The sequence below is a fragment of the Tursiops truncatus genome, chromosome 20, assembly GCF_011762595.2.
Source record: "Tursiops truncatus isolate mTurTru1 chromosome 20, mTurTru1.mat.Y, whole genome shotgun sequence".
In the NCBI taxonomy this organism is placed as follows: domain Eukaryota; kingdom Metazoa; phylum Chordata; class Mammalia; order Artiodactyla; family Delphinidae; genus Tursiops; species Tursiops truncatus.
This window is the reverse complement of record NC_047053.1, coordinates 42727605-42750060: the sequence shown is the minus strand read 5'-3', so window position 1 is coordinate 42750060 and position 22456 is coordinate 42727605. Positions and strand designations below refer to the sequence as shown.

Genomic DNA, 22456 nt, shown 5'->3' with positions numbered 1-22456 from the left:
TGTGGCTCACGGGCTCTAGAACGCAGGCTCAGTAGTTGTGGCGCACGGGCTTAGTTGCTCTGTGGCATGTGGGATCTTCCCCGACCAGGGCACGAACCTATGTCCCCTGCATTGGCAGGCGGCTTCTTAACCACTGTGCCACCAGGGAAGTTCCAGAAATGTCACATTTTTTAAAAATTAAAATTCTCTGTATATTTTTATCTATTTTTGGATTTTATATTTTGTTCTTTGGACCTATTAATTTGACAATAGCTCCACTATTTTAATTATTGAGACTTTTAAATATGCCTTAATATTTAGTAAAATTACTCCCTGTGTTCATTAAGTTTTTCTTTCAGATTATTCTGACTGTTGTTATTTTTTGTGTATGAACCAGATTATTTAGTTATAAAAATCCTTTGGGTAAATTCAAAAAATCACACTAAAGTTATAGATCAAGCAAGAAAGAACAACATCTTTATGATGTCAAATATTGTAAATTGAGAACATGGTCTGCCTTTCTGTTTGTTCACATTTTTTCTGGGTCCTTTAGGAGCATCTTAACCATTTCTTTATACAGATATTTTATATTCCCTAAGTAATCTCTAGGAGTTTTATCTCTTCTCTTACTATTTTAAATGAAGTCATTTTATCTTCTTATGTCTTCTAACTGGTTCTAACTGGTGGTTGTTTGTGTTGCGCCAGGGGACTCCTCCTTTCACTAAAAGCGCAGCCCATCCAGATTCTGGTTTTGTAGAGGTTTCAGTCCTAGCTGCTCACCTACAGGGTCCATATCTCCTGACCCTGAACAGTTATCAAAACCCCAACCCCTTAGGGAGGGTGGGAGGGAGGGAGATGCAAGAGGGAAGAGATATGGGGACAGATGTATATGTATAACTGATTCACTTTGTTATAAAGCAGAAACTAACACACCATTGTAAACCAGCTATACTCCAATAAAGATGTTTAAAAAAAGACATAAAAATAAATAAATAAATAAACAAACAAATATTCATTCCCACTGGGAAATAAAAACAAAAACCCCAACCCCTAGCCATCAGGGTCTAGATCCATATGAAGGATCCAGATCCATGTGAAGCCCCATGAGGGCTTCACCTCTCACCTCTCCCTCAGCCACTCACAGGGCCATTTATGAACATACCATTCTAGCCTTAGGTTCTCTCTTCTTTCTGAAACAAAGGGGTCCTTTTCTTTTGAATGCATTTTTATATGTCACTTTATTTCATTTGGTATTTTTATGTGGTCACATGAGTCTGTGTGATGGGTTGGGCATGGTGAGTGAGTAGCTTGGGTGGGGTAGTGTTCATGTTAGCTCAGTTACTTTCATTCTGAAACTTCCCTTTCTTGGTTTGTAATTGACATTTATTGTATATTAGATTAGATGTTGTAATGGACTAGATTAGAATGATAATATTATGTATTTTTAGTAAGTTTAACTATTTGTTGAAATTAAATGAAATATTTATACCTGGGCTTTAAATTTAGGAACATGGCTATGGAATCTGGTTTGAAATATCATGACTGAAAATATTTGTCATTAAAAAGCACATTACTAGTTCTGTTAAGTTAGAACTTGAAAACCTAAGTATTTAACTGATATGATGTAATATAAATCTCACCTGTGTTTTCCAGTCTTTTTTATGGAAAAAATAGTTCTCAAAGAAATTCAGAGGCTCCGTTCTCCTTAGCATTTCTAATTTCTGTATGTCTTTGAATGGCTTTCCCATCACCACCCCATCCACATTAGGAAACAGTGGAAAGACGGGTATTTTTGAATATGGGCTATCTGAAGGACGATTGCATCCTAAGAAGATAAAAACTGGTATCACAAATAATGTAAGAAGAAATTCACATAAAAGACATACATGTGGTACCTATTTTGCTCTTTGTCTATTCATCTCCTCAGAGGCCATGCCACCCCTTCTTCACTCTCCTGCTCCTACCACCCACGCATCCACAGACTTTCAGCTTCATACAGGTGTCTGGGGATTCAGGTACATTTGCTTTCAAATGATATCTGTGTGACAGAGACCAGACACTCAGAATAGGCTGTGGCCTTACTCTTAAAGCACTTGGCATTTAGTATTTAATTCTGACCAGTAATATACAAATAAATCCTTTACAACAGTGGGGAGAGGACAAATGGCTCTTACTCTTGAGCTCTTCAAGAAATTTAAATAAATCCTTTTCTTTCGTTATTGCAATCCGGGCAGCATTAGCAAAGGCGGCTGTGCTTGAGCTTGGAGGTGTGCATATGTCTGGCTTAGATCTCCTTTTTCCATAACCTGTAGCATAAGGGCTCCACACCATTGCCGAGGTGGTTTCCTGGAATTTTCTTCGGAAATAGCTAGGAAAAAAAAAGTAATTCAGAGGTGGCTAAAAAGTGCTAAAGTCCTACTGAAAAAAAGTGCCTGAGTGTTGGACAGAAAGAAAAAAAAGTCAAATTGCAAGTTATATATGCTGAATGCATTCATTTTAATTTGTATATTCATTCAATATTATTTATTGAGGGCTTGTTTCTGTGACATTTATAGAAAATCTACTGATATTTTCCACAGGCCATTTAATTACTTTATATATGCAGTCCCTGGGCTTTGCCTTCCTTCCTCTTCCCCAAGATTTCCCAGTCCTGTCTAGAAAAATACCTATCGATTATGATCCATGTTAGGTTGCTTCTATGTCTTGGCTATTGTAAATAGCGCTGCAATGAACACTGGGGTGCATGTATCTTTTTGAACCATGTTTTTCTCTGGATATATGCCCAGGAGTGGGATTGCTGGGTCATATGGTAGCTCTGTTTTTAGTTTCTTTAGGAACCTCCATACTGTTCTCCATAGTGGCTGTATCAGTTTACATTCCCACCAGCAGTATAGGAGGGTTCCTTTTTCCCCACACCCTCTCCAGCATTTATTGTTTGTAGACTTTTTGATGATGGCCATTCTGACCGGTGTGAGGTGATAATTTACTGTAGTTTTGATTCGCATTTCTCTAATAATTAGCGATGTTGAGCATCTTTTCATGTGCCTCTTGGCCATCTGTATGTCGTCTTTGGAAAAACGTCTATTTAGGTCTTCTGCCCATTTTTGGATTGGGTTTTTTTTTTTTTTTAATATTGAGCTGCATGAACTGTTTATATATTTTGGAGATTAATCGTTTGTCCATTGATTCATTTGCAAATATTTTCTCCCATTCTGAGGGTTGTCTTTTCATCTTGTTTGTAGTTTCCTTTGCTGTTCAAAAGCTTTTAAGTTTCATTAGGTCCCATTTGTTTATTTTTGTTCTTATTTCCATTACTCTTGGAGGTGGGTGAAAAAAGATCTTGCTGTGATTTATGTCATAGAGTGTTCTGAATATGTTTTCCTCCAAGAGTTTTATAGTGTCTGGTCTTATGTTTAGGTCTTTAACCCATTTTGAGTTTATTTTTGTGTATGGTTTTAGGGAGTGTTCTAATTTCATTCTTTTACATGTAGCTGTCCAGTTATCCCAGCACCACTTATTGAAGAGACTGTCTTTTCTCCATTGTATATCCTTGCCTCCTTTGTCGTAGATTCGTTGACCATAGGTGTGTGGGTTTATCTCTGGGCTTTCTATCCTGTCCCATTGACCTATACTTCTGTTTTTGTGCCAGTACCATATCGTCTTGATTACTGTAGCTTGGTAGTATAGTCTGAAGTCAGGCAGTCTGATTCCTCCAGCTCCATTTTTTTTCCCTCAAGACTGCTTTGGCTATTTGGGGTCTTTTGTGTCTCCATACAAATTTTAAGATTTTTATTCTAGTTCTGTAAAAAACGCCACTGGTAATTTGACAGGGATTGCATTGAATCTATAGACTGCTTTGGGTAGTATAGTCATTTTCACAATACTGATTCTTCCAATCCAAGAACATGGTATATCTCTCCATCTGTTTGTGTCACCTTTAATTTCTTTCATCAGTGTCTTATAGTTTTCTGAGTACAGGTCTTTTACCTCCTTACGTAGGTTTATTCCTAGGTATTTTATTCTTTTTGATGCAGTGGTAAATGGGATTATTCCCTTAATTTCTCTTTCTGATCTTTCGTTTTTAGTGTATAGGAATGCAAGAGATTTCTGTGCATTAATTTTGCATCCTGCAACTTTACCAAAATCATTGATCAGCTCTAGTAGTTTTCTGGTGGCATCTTTAGGATTCTCTGTGTATAGTATCATGTTACCTGCAAACAGTGACAGTTTTACTTCTTTTCCAATTTGTATTCCTTTTATTTCTTTTTCTTCTCTGATTGCTGTGGCTAGGACTTCCAAAACTATGTTGAATAATAGTGGCAAGAGTGGACATCCTTGTCTTGTTCCTGATCTTAGAGGAAATGCTTTCAGTTTTTCACCATTGAGAATGATGTTTGCTGTGGGTTTGTCGTATATGGCCTTTATGATGTTGAGGTAGGTTCCCTCTATGCCCACTTTCTGGAGAATTTTTATCATAAATGGGTGTTGAATTTTGTCAAAAGATTTTTCTGCATCTATTGAGATGATCATATGTTTTTTATTCTTCACTTTGTTAATATGGTGTATCACATTGATTGATTTGCGTATATTGAAGAATCCTTGCATCCCTGGGATAAATCCCACTTGATCATGGTGTATGATCCTTTTAATGTGTTGTTGGATTCTGTTTGCTAGTATTTTGTTGAGGATTTTTGCATCTATATTCATCAGTGATATTGGTCTGTAATTTTCTTTTTTTGTAGTATCTCTGTCTGGTTTTGGTATAAGGGTGATGGTGGCCTTGTAGAATGAGTTTGGGAGTGTTCCTTCCTCTGCAGTTTTTTGGAAGATCCTTTGGAGAAGGATGGGTGTTAGCTCTTCTCTAAATGTGTGATAGAATTCACCTGTGAAGCCATCTAGTCCTGGACTTTTGTTTGTTGGAAGATTTTTTAAAATTAATTAATTATTTATTTATTTGGCTGCATTGGGTCTTTGTTGCTGCATATGAGCTTTCTCTAGTTGCAGAGAGTGGGGGCTACTCTTCGTTGTGATGCGCGGGCTTCTCATTTTAGTGGCTTCTCTTTTCGTGGATCACAGGCTCTAGGTACGCAGGCTTCAGTAGTTGTGGCTTGTGGGCTCTAGAGCACAGGCTCAGTAGTTGTGGCTCATGGGCTTTGCTGCTCCGCAGCATGTGGGATCTTCCTGGACCAGGGATCGAACTCCTGTCCACTGCATTGGCAGGAGGATCCTTAACCACTGTGCCACCAGGGAAGTCCTTTCTTTCCATTTATATTTTAAGCTCCTTAAATGCAAATGCCACCTATTAAATACTTCTGATCTCCTTAGGAACCAGGTATATGATAAGTAACTACCACAACCATAATAACAATAAAAACACCAACATCTGCTAACATTTCCTGAGCACTTACTGGATATAAGCCGCAATACAAGGAGGTGGAAAAGAGCATGGTTTCTGGAACCAGACAGTTTGTGCTAAAATCTAGGCACCCCTACCCCTTTGGGCAGGTTACTTAACTGACCTGTGCTTTAGCTTTTTTAATCTGTAAAGTGGGGATGATAGGGCATATCAGTAGGTGAGGATTAAAATAAATAACGTGTGTATTCTATGCTTATTCTAGTTACTTTCACATAATAATAATTGCTAACATTTATTGAGCTCTTATGATTTACTGAGCACTTTACCTTCATTATCACATCTCACAATTTCCCTGTAATTGTGTTATGGGTATTATTATTCTCATTTTATAGATGAGGAAACTGAGGCTGAATGGTTAAGGAATGTGCCAAATTTGTGTACCAACAGCAGGCATTTAATAAATGTATTTGACTTGGAATGAAATGTAGAATGTTGTGCACCCTCTGTTCCACATCTGACCGAGGTGTAGGATAGTATAAAGAGATTACCTGTTGAGCAGCGGAAGGATATTTTACATTGTTGGTGGCATTCTGTATTTTTAAGTCTCTCTAAGTGGGATAGTAGAATGCTTTGAGAGAGTAAGAGTTGAAAAGATTGATAACAGAAACATTTAATTTTTGTAATACAATGATAGACATAGATTGAGGAAATGTATCTTTCGTGATATTTGCTGGAATAAACACATTTGGGTGTGAGAATGTTTCCTTATCCTCTATTCTCAAGTCTAATTCTGGCTCTGGTCCAGTCCAAAGACTACTTTGGGAAGTATGAAATTGCTGTACCTCATCCCAAAGGACCTTTTGACAGCCCCTGGTAGATCCAGTGTGAATGGGAGTATCTTGTATTCAAACTAGATTTCCAAGCTCACCCAAAATCATTCCTGGAAAAGTCTCGTTCCTCTGGGATTCTCTAGCCTAGGGTAGGAGAAGCTGAACTTTTGGCTGTCTTATTGTGGCACATGACTATTTATTTGCCTATACACCTTCTCCTTCGTTTTGGAGCAGATCCGTGGAGTAGGATGTTTGGGAGAGGTGGCTGCCTTGTTAATATCCTCATAAATGCTGCCGAGAAGGTCGTTTTTGTTCTTTCTTTGCCACCTACCTTACTATTTCCATTAGAGCCTTTCTGGGTAAGGCTGAAGTCTCTACAAGCTTTGATAGGATTTCAAACAATAGGATCCCTGGGTTGCCAGCTAAATCTAAACAGCTCTCCGTTTCTGGAACTATGGAGGGAAAAAAAAAATTCAAAATGCCTTCTGAAAAAAAATCTATCATAAAAAGGATTAAATTGTTTTACTGTATATACAGTATTAATACCAAGTCAAGAACTACAGAATTATAGAAAAACATTCGAAGTCTGTTCTATTTGGTAAAAAGGTCATTTTGATTACTGAACAGACAAAATAATCATGGAATTTTAAATGAAATACTTTTAGTTCAGTGACTTCTAAGTAAATACAGTAATACATTTAACATAAACATGAATTATGTGTTAAGGACTATTGTTCTGTTCTTCTATGTAAAGGAATTGTTGATATACATACTTCTGGTGTGCAGGCAAACCCTTGTTACTATAGTGATACTTGAAACAGTAACTTCTGTTTATACTAAAACAGTTCATAGCTTATGAAAGGATGTATTTTTCAAAACTGTATACAATATTTGGAATTTGGAATGCATTTATCCTAGAAGACATGATATGAATAGGGTTAGATTTTCCAAGGCAGCTTGTTAAACTCATAAACAAACCGTTAGAGGACTAACAACAATAATTTGAGTACCTCCACTTCATTATAACCTTGTGTGAAAACATGCTCTCGAACCTCCAGCAGACTCTCCAGCCCTCACACTGAGGGCAGAGGCTTCACCAGGGTGAGGAAGATATTTTTCAGGAACAGTGAATTATCTATACTCAAATTTGCCTGAGAGAGAGAGAGAATTTTTCTTTTTCTAAAAAGACAATTTTTCTTCTGTAGGAGGAGTACCTCCCAAAGTAGCACAGGTACTGGTAAAGAATTAAAGTACTATAAAAGGTGACCAAAATTTTCTACACCACTGCCTGAGTGTTCTCATTGGAGTCCAAAAAGCAGCGTCTTCTGCAGAAGGACTTGATGCATTTAAGTTAAAATTCTAAAACTGTATCAATTTCCTTAGCAAATTTTGTTTTAGAGAAGCAGTACAAAAGTAAATCACATCCCAGACTACACCTTCCTGATTGGAGACCTAAATGAATAATCTTTACAGTGCCATGAATTGCAACTAACCATCTGCCATCTATTCAGCAATATTTCTACTCACCCACAGCCTTCAGGAAGCGGTTGTTATCTGTTAGCACCTTTATAAAGTCTGAGAAATTCACCTTCCCATCTCCTGCAACAGAGATCTAAAGCTCAGAACAAGGATATATTTACCTTCCCACTTCACTCCCACCTCTATATTTCTATTATTAGAATATGCCAGAGTTTTACCCTGTTTCCACTAAAATTAAAGGATAGCGAGTGCTATTAGAGTGTTTGTGTTTCAATGAAAGAATAAAAATTTGGGTAGAGTTAGTGGAAACAAGTGACACTTTAATTAAATGGTGACTGACACACATGGGATGCTGCTGATTGAATGGGGCACTGGCAGGTGGGTGAGGAGAGGTGAGATGAGGTACTGTGCTGAATATATATTCCACACAACATACCAGCTTGGGCTACTAGTCACTAAATCAGTATATTCAGGGCTTCCCTGGTGGCGCAGTGGTTGAGAGTCTGCCTGCTGATGCAGGGGACGCGGGTTCGTGCCCCGGTCCGGGAAGATCCCACATGCTGCGGAGCGGCTGGGCCTGTGAGCCATGGCCGCTGAGCCTGCGCGTCCGGAGCCTGCGCTCCGCAGCGGGAGAGGCCACAGCAGTGAGAGGCCCGCGTACCGCAAAAAACAAACAAACAAAAAAAACCAGTATATTCAAAGAAAACATTACCTATATGCTTTAAAAATATCAATAAAAATGCTGTGGCATTTAAGATTCAATATAGGTGGGCTCTAATGATGGAAGGAAGATCTGTACTAAAATGATTCAAACAGAAACAAAGGGCTTGGATTTCCTTGGCAATGTAGGCAGATAGGGTAGGGGGTCCCGGAGGAAGAAAACTAGGCATAACTTTCTTGACATAAGAGAAGCCATTTTAGGCCTAAGCCATTTTGTCATCTAAGCCTGGCCACAGTGCTTGCCCTTGCAGAAGAATATGCCTCATAGTTAATGATTTGAAAGGAACAAAGAACGTAAGAACAAACTGGTATTACCAGGCCAGGAAAATAACTTAACCATATTGGAAACAACATACCAGTTGTAAAGACTCCCAGTTCTGTTTTGAAAGTTGAGATTAGCCTGAAGCACATTCCTGAGCTGTTTTGCAGGATCCAACCCCCCTTGAGCACTCAACCTTTACCAGAATACCTAGAGCCTAAGGAATGATGCTGCTGACCTTTGCTGACTCTCATAACCCCAATCAACTAGAGCCTGGACTCTGTCGACCTTTGCCCCAAATCTACGCTGAATTCTCCTCTGCTCCAGCCCCTTCATGAATATGCATGCTTCCTTAGCTTAAAACCTTCCCATTTTTGCTGTCTGGGGAGACACTGCTTTGGGAAAGATCTCCAGCATTCTCCTTACTTGTTGCAAGTAATAAATCCTTCCTTCTGCTCTTTGGCTTGGTTGTGTCTTTTGCCTCAACACCCACCAAGAGGTGAAGCCAGTTTTTGGGTAATAGTAACAGGTTATTTTTGAAATTGCCAATGCCTTTGTATCTGTTATTTCAAGGCACCCTCCAAAATGTACATTAGGACAAGTAATCTGAATTTGACATTAAATACGACAGTCACTTTTCATTTCCACACAGGCTTTTTCAAAGACTAGCCCATTTTGTAGCATTAATTTGATTTCATAACTTGTATACCGATAACTTTAAAGAGAAACACATATATGTGCTTTTGGCAAATGAATGAGGTTTACTTCTCATGTTTATGTAGTCTGAGAAAAAATATATATTTATAAAAATTTTTTATGAAAAAAATAATGACAAGTCAAAGTACTCACGATCAATATCAGCACATCTTAGTTCATTACAGACATCGTGCTTGGTTAGATTCACTCCCAATTTAGCTAAAGTGCGCATCATTCCATGTAAATCAATACAGCCAGTTTTATCCTTGTTAAAGAAGTTGTAGGCATCTTGGAAGGCTGGGGAAATGGAATTAGGTTAGGACAGGAATAAATACATATTCTTATGGAACTAGAACAGATATTACCGTTGATTGGAGGTCATGTTCTGAAAAACTAGAGAAATTTGGGTATTTAGTAGACATTTCTTATAAAGGACAGTGTCCTTCCATGAGATTTGAACTAGAATAAACTAATTGGTGGAAAAGCAAATATATAGGCAAAATGGCTCTTGAAAGATGTTCATACCCTAATTCCTGGAACCTGTGAATGTATTACTTTACATGACAAAAGGGATTTTGCAGATGTCATTAAGGTAGATTACCCTGGATTATCTGAATGGGTCCCTTATGAAGCAAGAGAGATGTGGCAGATGAAGTGAGAGATTCAAAGCAGGAGAAGGACTTGACTCATTGTTGCTGGTTTGAAGATGGAGAGGGCATGTGATGTGGAATGCAGGCAGCCTTAAAGGTCTGAGAGAGGCTCCTGGCTGACAGCCAGCAAGGAAGTGTTTTTGTTTGTTTGTTTTTCATTTTTTTGGCTGGGTTGGGTCTTCGTTGCTGCGCGTGTGCTTTCTCTAGTTGCAGCCATCGGGGGCTACTCTTCCTTGAGGTGCGCGGGCTTCTCATTGTGGTGGCTTCTATTGTTGCGGAGCACGGGCTCTAGGTGCGCGGGCTTCAGTAGTAGTGGCGCACAGGCTCAGTAGTTATGGCTCGTGGGCTTAGTTGCTCCGTGGCATGTGGGATCTTCCCGGACCAGGGATCTAACCTGTGTTCCCTGCATTGGTAGGAGGATTCTTAGCCACTGCGCCAGCAGAGAAGTCCAACCTTGTCAGTTTTGAGGAGTGTTGTTCAGGTACTTTGTAGAAGTCCTTCAATTTGGGTTTTTCTGATGTTCTTCTCATGGTTAGCCTGAGATTATGGGTTTTGGGGAGGAAGACCACAGAACTGAAGTGGTGTTATCATCATTTATTAAGGCTATCAGCATGACTTATCACTGGTGATGGCAACCTTGATTAACTGGCTGAGGTAGTGTTCGTCAGATTTTTCCACTGTAAACTTCCTTCCTTCCTTTTTCATATTCTACTCTTTGGAAGCAAGTTACTAAGGACAGTCCAGACTCAAGGGACAGAGGGCTCAGGGGAATGGGGAATTAAGCTCTACCTCCTGGAAGAGGTAATATCTACATACGTTATTTGGAATTGTCTTGTAAGAGAGGTTTGTCTCTTTTTCATTTAAAAAATTCAATCATGGGACTTCCCTGGTGGTGCAGTGGTTAGGAATCCGCCTGCCAATGCAGGGCACACGGGTTAGAGCCCTGGTCCAGGAAGATCCCACATGCCATGGAGCAGCTAAGCCCGTGCACCACAACTACTGAGCCCACATGCCACAACTACTGAAGCCCGTGTGCCTACAGCCCAAGCTCCACAACAAGAGAAGCCACCGTAATGAAAAGCCCGCGCACCACAACCAAGAGTAGCCCCTGCTTGATGCAACTGGAGAAAGCCCATGTGCAGCAACGAAGACCCAACACAGCGAAAAAAAAAAATTCAATCATTTATTTCTATCACTAGGGGCTTAACGATATTTATTTTATACTTTGAGTTATAATCCAATACTATTCTGTTTATTTTTGTTGTTCAAACTGTTCCAGCTTTGGCTGTTGTGAGCTCTTTCAGGTTCATTTCTGTATCTCCTTGACATGCTCTTGTCCTTTTGTATTTTGAGCATCTCCTTACTTTCTGGTACTGCAAGATATTCCAGGTTCATTTTGTATATTCTCTGCCAAAGCCCTAGAATCAGCCATTTATCCAAGGAACTCTGATTCTTTGATAGGAGACTGACATTGGAAGTCAAGATTTGGGTGCTGGGTATGCTTGTTGCTATGGGGGTGTCAGTGCTTTTAAGTCCTCTCAGCAAACAGAGCTAGGAAATATATGCACATATACTAACCCATGTATACACACATATCATATTATTTCTCGATCTATCCATCTGCATCCATTAAGTTAAACATGAGTTCACACTAATGTCTCACTCTAATCCAGTTCCACTGCTTCACTTTAGCCTTCTCCCTTTGTTTATCTGAAACTTCCTACTCCAACAGAGAGAAACCTGGCTCCCACCATCCACCATTGAGTCACTTATTTATTCAATTGTCGTATACATGTGCAACGGTTTCAGGATTGTTAATGTATACCCCTAGGAGAAACAACTTTACTAATTAGAGTGTATTGTGTGCTGTTTATGTATAGCTCCTTTTGTGTTCAGTCTTACAGTTTCTAGTCAAAATGTTGTTTTCAGAGTTACATAGGTCAGCGCCTCCCTCTCCCCGACCTGACTTATATTTTAACAGGATCACTGTGGCTATTGTTAGAACAGACTTTTGTAAGGATTTGGGTAGAAGCAGGGAGACTAGCCTCAGGTAGGAGGCTATTGTGGGTGAGCAATAACAGTGCTTTAGACCAGGGTTGTAGCAGTAGAGGTGGTATAAATCTCGATATATTTTAAAGGTAGAGCCAATGAGATTTCCTGATGGATTTATTTTATTTATTTATTTTTTAAAATACACATTTATTTATTTATTTATTTATATTTTTGGCTGCATTGGGTCTTTGTTGCTGCACGCAGGCTTTCTCTAGTTGCCGCGAGCAGGGGCTACTCTTCGTTGTGGTGGGCGGGCTTCTCATTCTGGTGGCTTCTCTTGCTGTGGAGCACAGGCTCTAGGCATGTGGGCTTCAGTAATTGTGGCATGCGGGCTCAGTAGTTGTGGCTTGCAGGCTCTAGAGCGCAGTCTCAGTAGTTGTGGCACACGGGCTTAGTTGCTCCACAGCATGTGGGATCTTCCCTGACCAGGGCTCAAACCCGTGTCCCCTGCGTTGGCAGGCGGATTGTTAACCACTGTGCCACTAGAGAAGTCCCTCCTGATGGATTTAGAGGTAGGGTGAGAACAAAGAGTCAAGGATGACTCCAGAGTTTTTCCAGAACAAGTGGAAGGATGAAATATCATTATCTGAGATGGGGAAGGCTATGGGTAGGTCAAAGTTTAAAAGTAAGAGGCTGAGGGGAGGGGAGGATGGGGAGTTACTGGTTAATGGGTCTGGAAGTTCAGTTTGGGATGATGAAAAAGTTCTGGAGGTGGATGGTAGTGACGGTTAGAGGACATTGTGAACATATTTAATGCCACTGATCTGTGTGAACTCTTAAAAATTGTAATTTTTATGTTATGTATATTTTACTACAATAAAAAAAAAAGAGTAAGAGGAACATATCAGGAGTTCAGTTGTATTTTTTTTTTTTTGGCCATGCCGTGTGGCTTGCAGAATCTTAGTTCCCTGAACCTGGGACCCCGGCAGCGGCAGCGTGGAGTCCTAACCACTGGACGGCCAGGGAATTTCCCAGGAGTTCAGTTTTTGACATGTTGAGTTTGAGGTGTCTATTAGACATACAATTGGAGATGTCAGGTAGGCAGTTAGATATGAGCCTGGAGCTGGGGAGAGAGACCTGGCTGGACATATACATTTGGGAATTGTTGGCATATAGGTATTTAAAGCCTAAGACTAGATGAGATCACCACATGTGTGAGTGGGATGAAGAAGAGAAGAGGATCAAGGACTGAGCTTGATCAGGAATGATATACTAGAGAGTGAAAAAAATTGGTGTTGGAGAGGGGGGCACAGTTTCTTTGGTCGTATCTTTGAATTTGAGAGAGGAGATGTGATCTAGTCCACAATGGAAGGATTGACTTTAGATAAAAGTATAAAGTTCATTTGTGGAAGAGGGAGGAGGGCAGAGTTTGTGGGTATAGATGCTGGTGGGGGTAGATATGGAAGTGGGAGTCTGTGGAAGTTCTATTCTGATTGCAGAATCAGAATTCTCCAATTATAAAGGGGCAGGAAGCAAGGATATCAATTGAGAGTGAGGATGGTAGCAGATGTTGGGGATTTGGAGGTGTTCAATAAATATTTATAAAATGAACAAATTCACCTGTCATAGTGCTTAATCCTCACGACAACCACATTTTCTAGTTTCTGTATTTGATGCTTTGATATCTGGGGCCTTGCTGATCCTGGAGGGCCTGCCCCTCCCATAACTAGCCAGTTCCTAGAGATAGTAAAAGACTTGCCTGTGAGTATGTTCTTCATATATATACAAACCAACCAATCCAGAGACCGTATCCCCAGTCACCAACTTTCTTAGGCTCTTAAACTCTGGGCTACTGTTCCTCTGTCCTAATCACTGCAGGGCAGACAACTAGGGACAGCCCTGAAACCCAGAGCTCACTGAAATGATTTACCTAGCCAATCCTAAACCTGCTTATCCTGCCTTGTCTATTCCTTCCTGCAGAAACCAAACTAAGGCTCTTGCCCACTTCCCTCTACCCTTTGTCTTTTGACTGACTCTGGTGCTTCCCTCTTCATGGTGTGCTGTGTCTCTTACTTTTAGGGATCTCTGAGAATAAAATACTTCTTCCAGGACAGTTGTTTCTATGTCTGTATGTATAATACCTGATTAAAACAAATAGTGGGTACCCCTAAAGCACCAATGTATATTAATGTACTTCAGAAACCTTGAAGTTGTATAAAGCCATAAACTGTTACTATTAAGGCATTTAGTTCAGTTTTACAGTGAAAAATGAAGTTCTGATTCTGACAATCTTTTGTGTTTCCCAAACCAGCTTTCCCAGCAATAAAGGTGTTTTTTTGATTCCTGTCTCTTGGAGGAATGTCTTAGTTGGTTCCAAACTTGGAGGGGTGAAGCATTAACCTTCTCAGAACCCAAACACAGCCACGCTTGATTTTTTTTTTTTTTTTTAGTTTTTCTAGTGTGTCATGTTTTCCCTTTTCTCTGGGTCTTTGCAGATTCCACTCTTTCTACCCAGAACACTCCCTTCTGTGCTCTTTGTCTGATTTACTCATTATTCAGCTTTCGCTGGGACTTCCCTCCTATCCTTACTGAGACTAAGTTAGGACACTTTCTTTTATGCTCCTTTAACTCTATACTTTCCCTATCATAACTTGTGTCATGTTGTAATTTAAATGGTTCAATCAACAAATTCATGGTTTAACTGTCTTCCCTGTAAGACTTCCTATTAGGGCAGGGAACATGTCTGACCTGTGTTTCGCCTAGTACACTGTTGGCTTTAAGTAATTATTTGTTGTTTGGATGAATGAACTGTAGTGAGGGTAGCTCATTTTATCATTATAATTTTTTTCTATGATAAATTCTGGGACTTTAGTTGTGTTGATACTGCTTTGCTACTTAATTTCTATTTGACCTTATATTTTTTCTTCTCCACACCACAAGTTCTCCTTGGAATAAAAATATTTGGCCAGGACTGTATAAATTCTTGAAGATGTCTATTTGAAAGTAATCCCCCAGGACTTGCCTGGTAGTCCAGTGGGTAAGACTCCACGCTCCCAATGCAGGGGGCCCAGGTTCGATCCCTGGTCGGGGAACTAGTTCCTGCATGCATGTGGCAACTAAGAGTCCTCATGCTGCAACTAAGAAGTCCGCATGCTGCAACTAAGAAGTCTGCATGCCACAACTAAAGATCCCACATGCTGCAACTAAAGATCCCGCCTGCCACAATGAAGATCCCACGTGCTGCAACTAAGACTTGGCACAGCCAAAAAATAAATAAATACTAAAAAAAGTAATCCACCTTCCTTCCCACAAATTAGACATTGTATCATAAAATATAGATATTTTTTGTTTTTAAATAACAGAGTACTGTAGACAACCTTTGAAATCCCAGATCTCCCTTAGAGAAAAAAAAATGCTAAGATATATTAAGGGGCTTTTGTTTATGCTTTTATTTTGGGATGGGTCTCATTACCTCGCATTTGTGAACGGCTCAACTTCCTTTCTTTGTGCTGTAATTGGCTTGGCAGCGGTCCTGGTAAATCTTTATCCCTGAGAAAAGAGATACTTATTGAAACCAGCAAATATTAGTTCCCTTCATCAGTTTCTGCTGACTGGAGTGACTGTAAACATCAAAATATATCCAGAGTCACACCACCTAAGGGCCCTGTTACTGTCAATTGCCAATAGCTACAGGATGGACAGTGATGTTGGCCACTGAGGTCCACCTCTCCCCTATACTTGCCCATCAACCTTATCCCCTTAAAAAATCTGATTTCTCCTATTTTACAAAAGAGGAAACTGAGGCTCAGAGGGATTAAATAACTTGTCCTGAGTCACACAGCTAATAACTGGAAGCCCTGGGATTCAAATCCAGGTTTATTTGTTGCCAAAGTTGAAGAATATAAGCCTCACACTATTCCTATTGTTAGAAATATAAGTTGTTTCAAACTTTTAACTAGTTTAAATAATCTTATGGTGAATATACTTACAATGAAATTTTGTATTCACATTTATTTTACAACTTTGCTAAATTGTATTTTTACCAGAATATGAGAGAGCGAGAGCGGTAGATCGATCTCTTTCTTTCTCCCTCTCTCTCTCTCTCTGTCTCGATGTCTCTATATCAACCATATCTATCTATCTCTCATCAAGAGAGAAAAGTTCTGGAAAGTTTGGAACCCTAGGTGACCTTTTATTTCCTCAGGAAAATAAAATCTGGAAAAAGAGGAAAATATTAATACTTTGGGGATATTTTGTATATATCTGCAGCAATTTATTAGTTTAGGAACATAAAAATGTATTATGCAAAACTGGGTTTACTTATAATATGGTAATTTAATAGTAAATTTATAATAATCATAATTTTATGGATTAATTTTATTTAAAATACATTTAGTTTTGATACTAGTAGAACTAAAAGTTTTAAGAAATATGTCATCTCTTAGTTTTTGTGCTTTTACAAGAAGCAATTAAAAAAGTAAAACTATAAGAAATACTAAACATGGTAGTTAAATAAAAAAATTATAGTTTATGAATTTAGTATCCTCTACAGTGTCTACTAGATTCAGCCCATTTTTAAAGAGGACCTGGTAAAATAGGAGGTGAAATGCACCATTCTCAATTTTTCTGACACGGAATTTGATCTAATTAGTCTTATTTTTCTCAGCCTTTACTATCATTGATATCTTCTAGTGTTTGCTTTTCATTACCAACTTGATGCCTTTACTCAGATTGGTTATTTTATATTTGTTGTATTTCTAAATATAAACAGATTTCTTTTGCATGATATAAAAGATGCAGTGGGGCTTCCCTGGTGGCGCAGTGGTTGAGAGTCCACCTGCCGATGCAGGGGACACGGGTTCGTGCCCTGGTCCGGGAAGATCCCACATGCCGTGGAGCGGCTGGGCCTGTAAGCCATGGCCGCTGAGCCTGCGCGTACGGGGCCTGTGCTCCGCAATGGGAGAGGCCACAACAGTGAGAGGCCCGCGTATCACACACACACAGAAAAGATGTAGTGGATGGAGAAATATGAAGTTCTCAAGAAGCAAGAAGAAAGTAGAAGCCCAGGCAATGCAAGTTCTTTATTAGCTACGTTTAAAAAACCATACTCTTGGCAGAATTTCAAATCTTATCTTGGATCAAACATGGGAAATAGATTTTTTATTTTACAGTGTTTCAAAGGTTCAAAGAACTTTAGATTTGGAATGGACCCAGTCTAGCCTCTCATCTCATGTAGGAATTCCCTCTACATGTGGTATTATCTAGTCTTTGCTTGACTACTTTCAGTGACAAGGAAGTCACTACTTCAAAAGACAGTTCGTGATGAAGGGTAAGGGAACAATGAGATCAAGGAATTTGGCTGCTACAAGGTTGTGTTACCCACATTCTGATAAAAAAGTCCGTAACATATTCCTGTAGAATGGCATAGTCAAGGACACTAGGAGACATACTCTCAAAGTGGCAAAGAAAATGGATAATTGTGAGAGAGGAAAGAGGCTTTTCTTTTTATGATCTGATAAAATTTGCATCAGGCTTTCATTTTCAGTCACTAGTGGCTACTGTTTATTGGAATTTGTAGTTATCAGGTTGAGAAAAAGCTATTGTTAATGTCACAGGCAAACCTCCCTTCCCAATTTTAGCTCAAGGTTAGTCATAGCTAATTTATCAGATTTCATTTTACTGGCCATTTTTGAGCTACATACTCTTTTTCTATATTCTGACACTTAGGGGTTTATGATCCTCTGAGTTTTTTCTCCTTTAAACTGGCACTTGAAATGTCTTAATGTGTAACTGACAACTCCTCTAGCCTTCTGACAACCTTCTTCTTCTGGGGTATTCTGTCCCCTCACACAAAAATAGCCTCTCATTTGGGAGAATAGGAAGAACTCTTTGTTTCTCTAATCAAAAAGTATATATATATATCTTTCTTTTCATAAAAAAATCTTTATCTTCAATTCAGATGTTTTGTTTTATAATTAATTTTATCACAGAATAGATATTTGAAGAACATTCTAACTTGTTTCATTATAGCCTTTATGAGTATTTAATATATTCATCACCTTAATAATTCTTTATCTTAATATATTGATCACATTAATAAATTCATTACTTACCTCTTGCCATGGAAGTTGGGTATTTTTGTTGAAGGATTCAGTTTAAGTTTTGCTTTAATATCAGAAACTGCCATGTGGCCAGTAACTCTGTCTGGAATTCAGAAGATACAGTTAAGGATCAAATCACAGATTAATGTGTTTATATTCTTTTACAACTTTCCCAGTTCGAGACCTGGAGTTTGAAGTCCAGGGCCTCATGGAATGGAAATATGTGCAAATGCAAGTTAGAGGCATGTGCAAAGTTGGAAGGCCAAGTGGACGGGTCCCTTTACTATCCCAAGATCTCTAAGTGAAACTTCTTGCCATTGCTCCTCCTGCAAATAGTATCATTCTGATCCTATATAAAAATAAATGGTAGAGCATTCTGCAAATATGTAGAAAAAGTTATTTAAAGACAAAATTTATTTTTAAAATGTGCTTTTCATCTCATAATTGACAGAGAATAAAATGTTATAGCATTTGCAAAATATTTACCTAATTGTTTATATCTTGGATAGCTGCTGGGTAGTAAGTAGATTTTCCCAGGGTTTCCTTCTGGGAGGTCCACCCCTGCCCTATCAGTTCTTATGAACCCACTGGTCTTTTTAAAAAATAAGAACAGGGGTGGGATATAATGCTGTTTTGCTACCTTAGATCTCCCTGAATGGACTATTAACCACAAAGGACTCCCTAGTCCTTCCTTTCTACTTCTGCATAGTTTAAGAATCAGAACCTATGGACCAGAAGCTGGGTTGGTAGGGCTTCTCCCTTTTATTGTTGGTCTTATCTAATTATCTTTTTTAATATCAATTTATTTATTTATATTTATTTATTTTTGGCTGCATTGGGGTCGCAGGCTTTCTCTAGTTGCGGTGAGCAGGGGCTACTCTTTGTTGCGGTGAATGGGCTTCTCATTGCGGTGGCTTCTCTTGCTGCAGAGCACGGGCTCTAAGCACATGGGCTTAAGCAGTTGTGGCGCATGGGCTCAGTAGTTGTGGCTCGCGGGCTCTAGAGCGCAGGCTCAGTAGTTGTGGCACACAGGCTTAGTTGCTCTGCAGCATGTGGGATCTTCCCGGCCCAGGGCTCGAACCCATGTCTCCTGCACTGGCAGGCAAGTTCTTAACCACTGCGCCACCAGGGAAGTCCTCTAATTATCTTTTTAATATATAGAGTGTATTAGGTAGTTCACTGACAAGAAAACTGGGTTGCTGACTTAGGAACAGCAGACAATCATACACTATTAAACCATGAAGAAAAAGTCTCTGAATGTTTGGTTAGAGTTCAGTCAATTTTCCTAAGTCTTTACCTCAGACTCTGGAAAACTGTTGCTTCTAAACAACTCAATTACATGTGCTCAAAATCTGGAAACCTATCACAGAGCTGGGAACTCCGGAGAGGCTTGACAATGTAGGCAGTTGAAAGGTGCTGTGAAATCATCCTCATGGCTTAAAATAATCATTACTTTAAAAAAACTACCTTCAATCTCTCACTGAGATGATAGATTAAAAAAAAAAAGGTCTCCTTGTAGATTCCTACAAAATCTGGATATTTACCTACTTCTAGGTGGTGCTACTTTACAACTTCTGGGCTTCAGTCAGATCAAGAATCCATAAAGGGTTTGTTCCATCACACAACTGTGACCTCATTCACTTCTCAGGCTCAGGTCCAGGTAAGAATGACCCACAAGCTCCTTCCAGCTTTAGAGCAACTGTGATTTCAATGTGGTTCATTCGGCACCCTCAGGGTATGTGTGGGTATGAGTTACAGAATCAGAATATTTTGACACTGATTGGATTTTGGGGAAGGGGAGGTTTTAAAAAAAATTCTGTATTAATATATTTTCATGTTAAACATTGGTGAATTGAAAGTTGTTGAAGTAAAAAATTTTACCCAGTTCCCTTGGTTGAATGCTGATTAGGAACCATTTCATTGTTTACATCCAGAAAGAGGGAAAAATCAAACTCTCACAGGTTTTAGTCTATAGTGTTATCGAAAAGAGTGATTTTAAAAGAGCAATTAAGGAAAGTATTATGATTGTTTTAATCAGAAATTTTCAAGATCTGACAGGTCTCACGGTATTTAAATCATCTAAGCACAGAAGTTAGGAGTGTCTCTAGTCTTCATGATGGCTAAGCACAGATACCTCTGGCAGCAAAGGCTTAGCTTGAGCCCCCCAAGTTGTTTCAGACTTCACTTGTTAGCTGCAATTCTAGAGATTTTCTATTCCTGTTCTGGGGGATTCATTTATTATGTGCATAATTTGACTTTTCCTTAGTCTGTCCAAACTTGTTATATTACCTTTCATTCTGGCTAGGGATACAGAGGAAAGAAAGGGAAGGTTTAATTTACAAATTACACAAATATTTAATTAGGGCCTACTATATTAGGGGCTACCAAGACTTAAAATGAAGTTAATGACCACCATTCTACGTTCTGTTTCTATGAATCTGACTACTCGAGGAACCTCATATAAGTAGAATCATACAGTATTTGTGACTTGCATATTTCACCTAGCATAGTATCCTCAAGGTTCATCCATGTTGTATCATGTATCAGAATTTCCTTCCTTTTTAAGGATGAATAATATTGCATTATATGTACCACATTTTTTTTTTTTTTTTTTTTTTGTTTTGTTTTTGCGTTATGCGGGCCTCTCACTGTTGTGGCCTCTCCCGCTGTGGAGCACAGGCTCCAGACGCACAGGCTCAGCGGCCATGGCTCACGGGCCCAGCCGCTCCACGGCATGTGGGATCTTCCTGGACCAGGACACGAAACCATGTCCCCTGCATCGGCAGGCGGACTCTCAACCACTGCGCCACCAGGGAAGCCCGTACCACATTTTAAGATAAAGCACTTATTTATCTGTTGATGGACACTTGGGTTGCTTCCACCTTTTGACTATCATAAATAATGTTGCTGTGACACATTGGTGTACAAATATCTCTTCAAGACCCTGCTTTCAATCTTTTGAATATACATCAGAAGTGGAATTGCTGGATCACATGGTAATTCTATTTTTAATGTTTTGAAGAAATATTGTTTTCCATAGTGGCCACCATTTTACATTCCAACCAACAGTGCATAAGAGTTCTAATTTCTCCACATCCTTACCAATACTTGTTGTTTTCTGTTTGACAGTAGCCACCCTGATGGGTATGAGGTGATATATCATTGTGGTTTTGATTTGCGTTTTCCTAATGATTAGTGATTGTGAGTGTCTTTTTATAAGCTTGTTGGTTATTATATATCTACTGTAGAAACATATCTATTCAAGTCTATTGCCCAAGTCTTTTTATCACTTGTTGTTGTTGTTATTGAGTTATGGGAGTTCTTTATATATTCTGGATATTAATCCCTTATTAGACATGTGATTTGCAAATGTTTTCTTTCTGTAAGTTGCCTTTTCACTCTGTTGATTGTGTTTTGTTGCCTATGCTTTTGGTGTCATTTCCAAGAAATCATTGCCAAACCCAATGTCATGAAGCTTTTCTCCTATGTTTTCTTCTAATAGTTTTAGGTTTTGTGTGTAGGGAGAAGTAGAATTTTAACACGTAGCATGTAGCTCCTAGGGAACAGTAGTCTAGAGTGAAAGAAGAGCAAAAGCATGTAGAGTAATCATGAGAGCTTAGGAGACAAGGAACTGTTCAAGACTGCATGAAGTGAGATAATGGGAGCAAAAATGGTTAGGTATTTGGGCTAGGGTTGGTTATTAGAACAGAGATTGCAAATTTGATCCCCATACAAGTTTTATTTGGCTTAAATAGCATTAAAATTTTTTTTGAGTTTCATAAATGAAAACATGGGTAATTTAAAAGTTATCAGTTTATGACTTCTGAAAAGCCCAAAGATCAGAGAACACATGGCCCCCATTCCTATTTAGCAATAATTGGCAGGAGCAGAAAAACTGTCACCCTTTTAACTGGAACCCAAGGTTTCCTGATTGCCACAGTCTCCCTCATTTTTTCTAGTCTCTTATACCCAGCATGTCACTCATTTAACATGTTTTATTTTAATAAACTTATTTATTTATTTATTTATTGGCTGTGTTGGGTCTTTGTTGCTGCACGCGGGCTCTCTCTAGTTGCAGTGAGCGGGGGCTACTCTTTGTTGTGGTGCGTGGGCTTCTCGTTGTCATGGCTTCTCTTGTTGCAGAGCATGGGCTCTAGGTGCACAGGCTTCAGTAGTTGTGGCATGTGGGCTCAGTAGTTGTGGCTTGCGGGCTCTAGAGCTCAGGCTCAGTAGTTGTGGCGCATGGGCTTAGCTGCTCGGCGGCATGTGGGATCTTCCCCGGCCAGGGCTCAAACCTGTGTCCCCTGCATTGGCAGGCAGATTCTCAACCACTGCACCACCAGGGAAGCCCTTAACATGGTTTTTGTGTATACATATACATCTTGATTGTTAAG

At 39.3% G+C, this 22456-nt stretch overlaps 1 protein-coding gene across 1 annotated transcript in view; it reads right to left on the bottom strand.

The window, feature by feature from the left end:
• EFCAB3 (EF-hand calcium binding domain 3) overlaps window positions 1-22456 on the bottom strand; it is a 46070-nt gene that overhangs the window by 11032 nt on the left and 12582 nt on the right. The window contains exons 6-12 of the mRNA XM_019944521.3: window positions 18075-18165; window positions 15434-15510; window positions 9473-9616; window positions 7693-7764; window positions 6497-6617; window positions 2154-2347; window positions 1620-1804 (exon numbers count right to left, since the gene is read on the bottom strand). Coding sequence (XP_019800080.1) covers window positions 1620-1804; window positions 2154-2347; window positions 6497-6617; window positions 7693-7764; window positions 9473-9616; window positions 15434-15510; window positions 18075-18165 — 884 coding nt within the window. The remainder of the gene's footprint in view (window positions 1-1619; window positions 1805-2153; window positions 2348-6496; window positions 6618-7692; window positions 7765-9472; window positions 9617-15433; window positions 15511-18074; window positions 18166-22456) is intronic.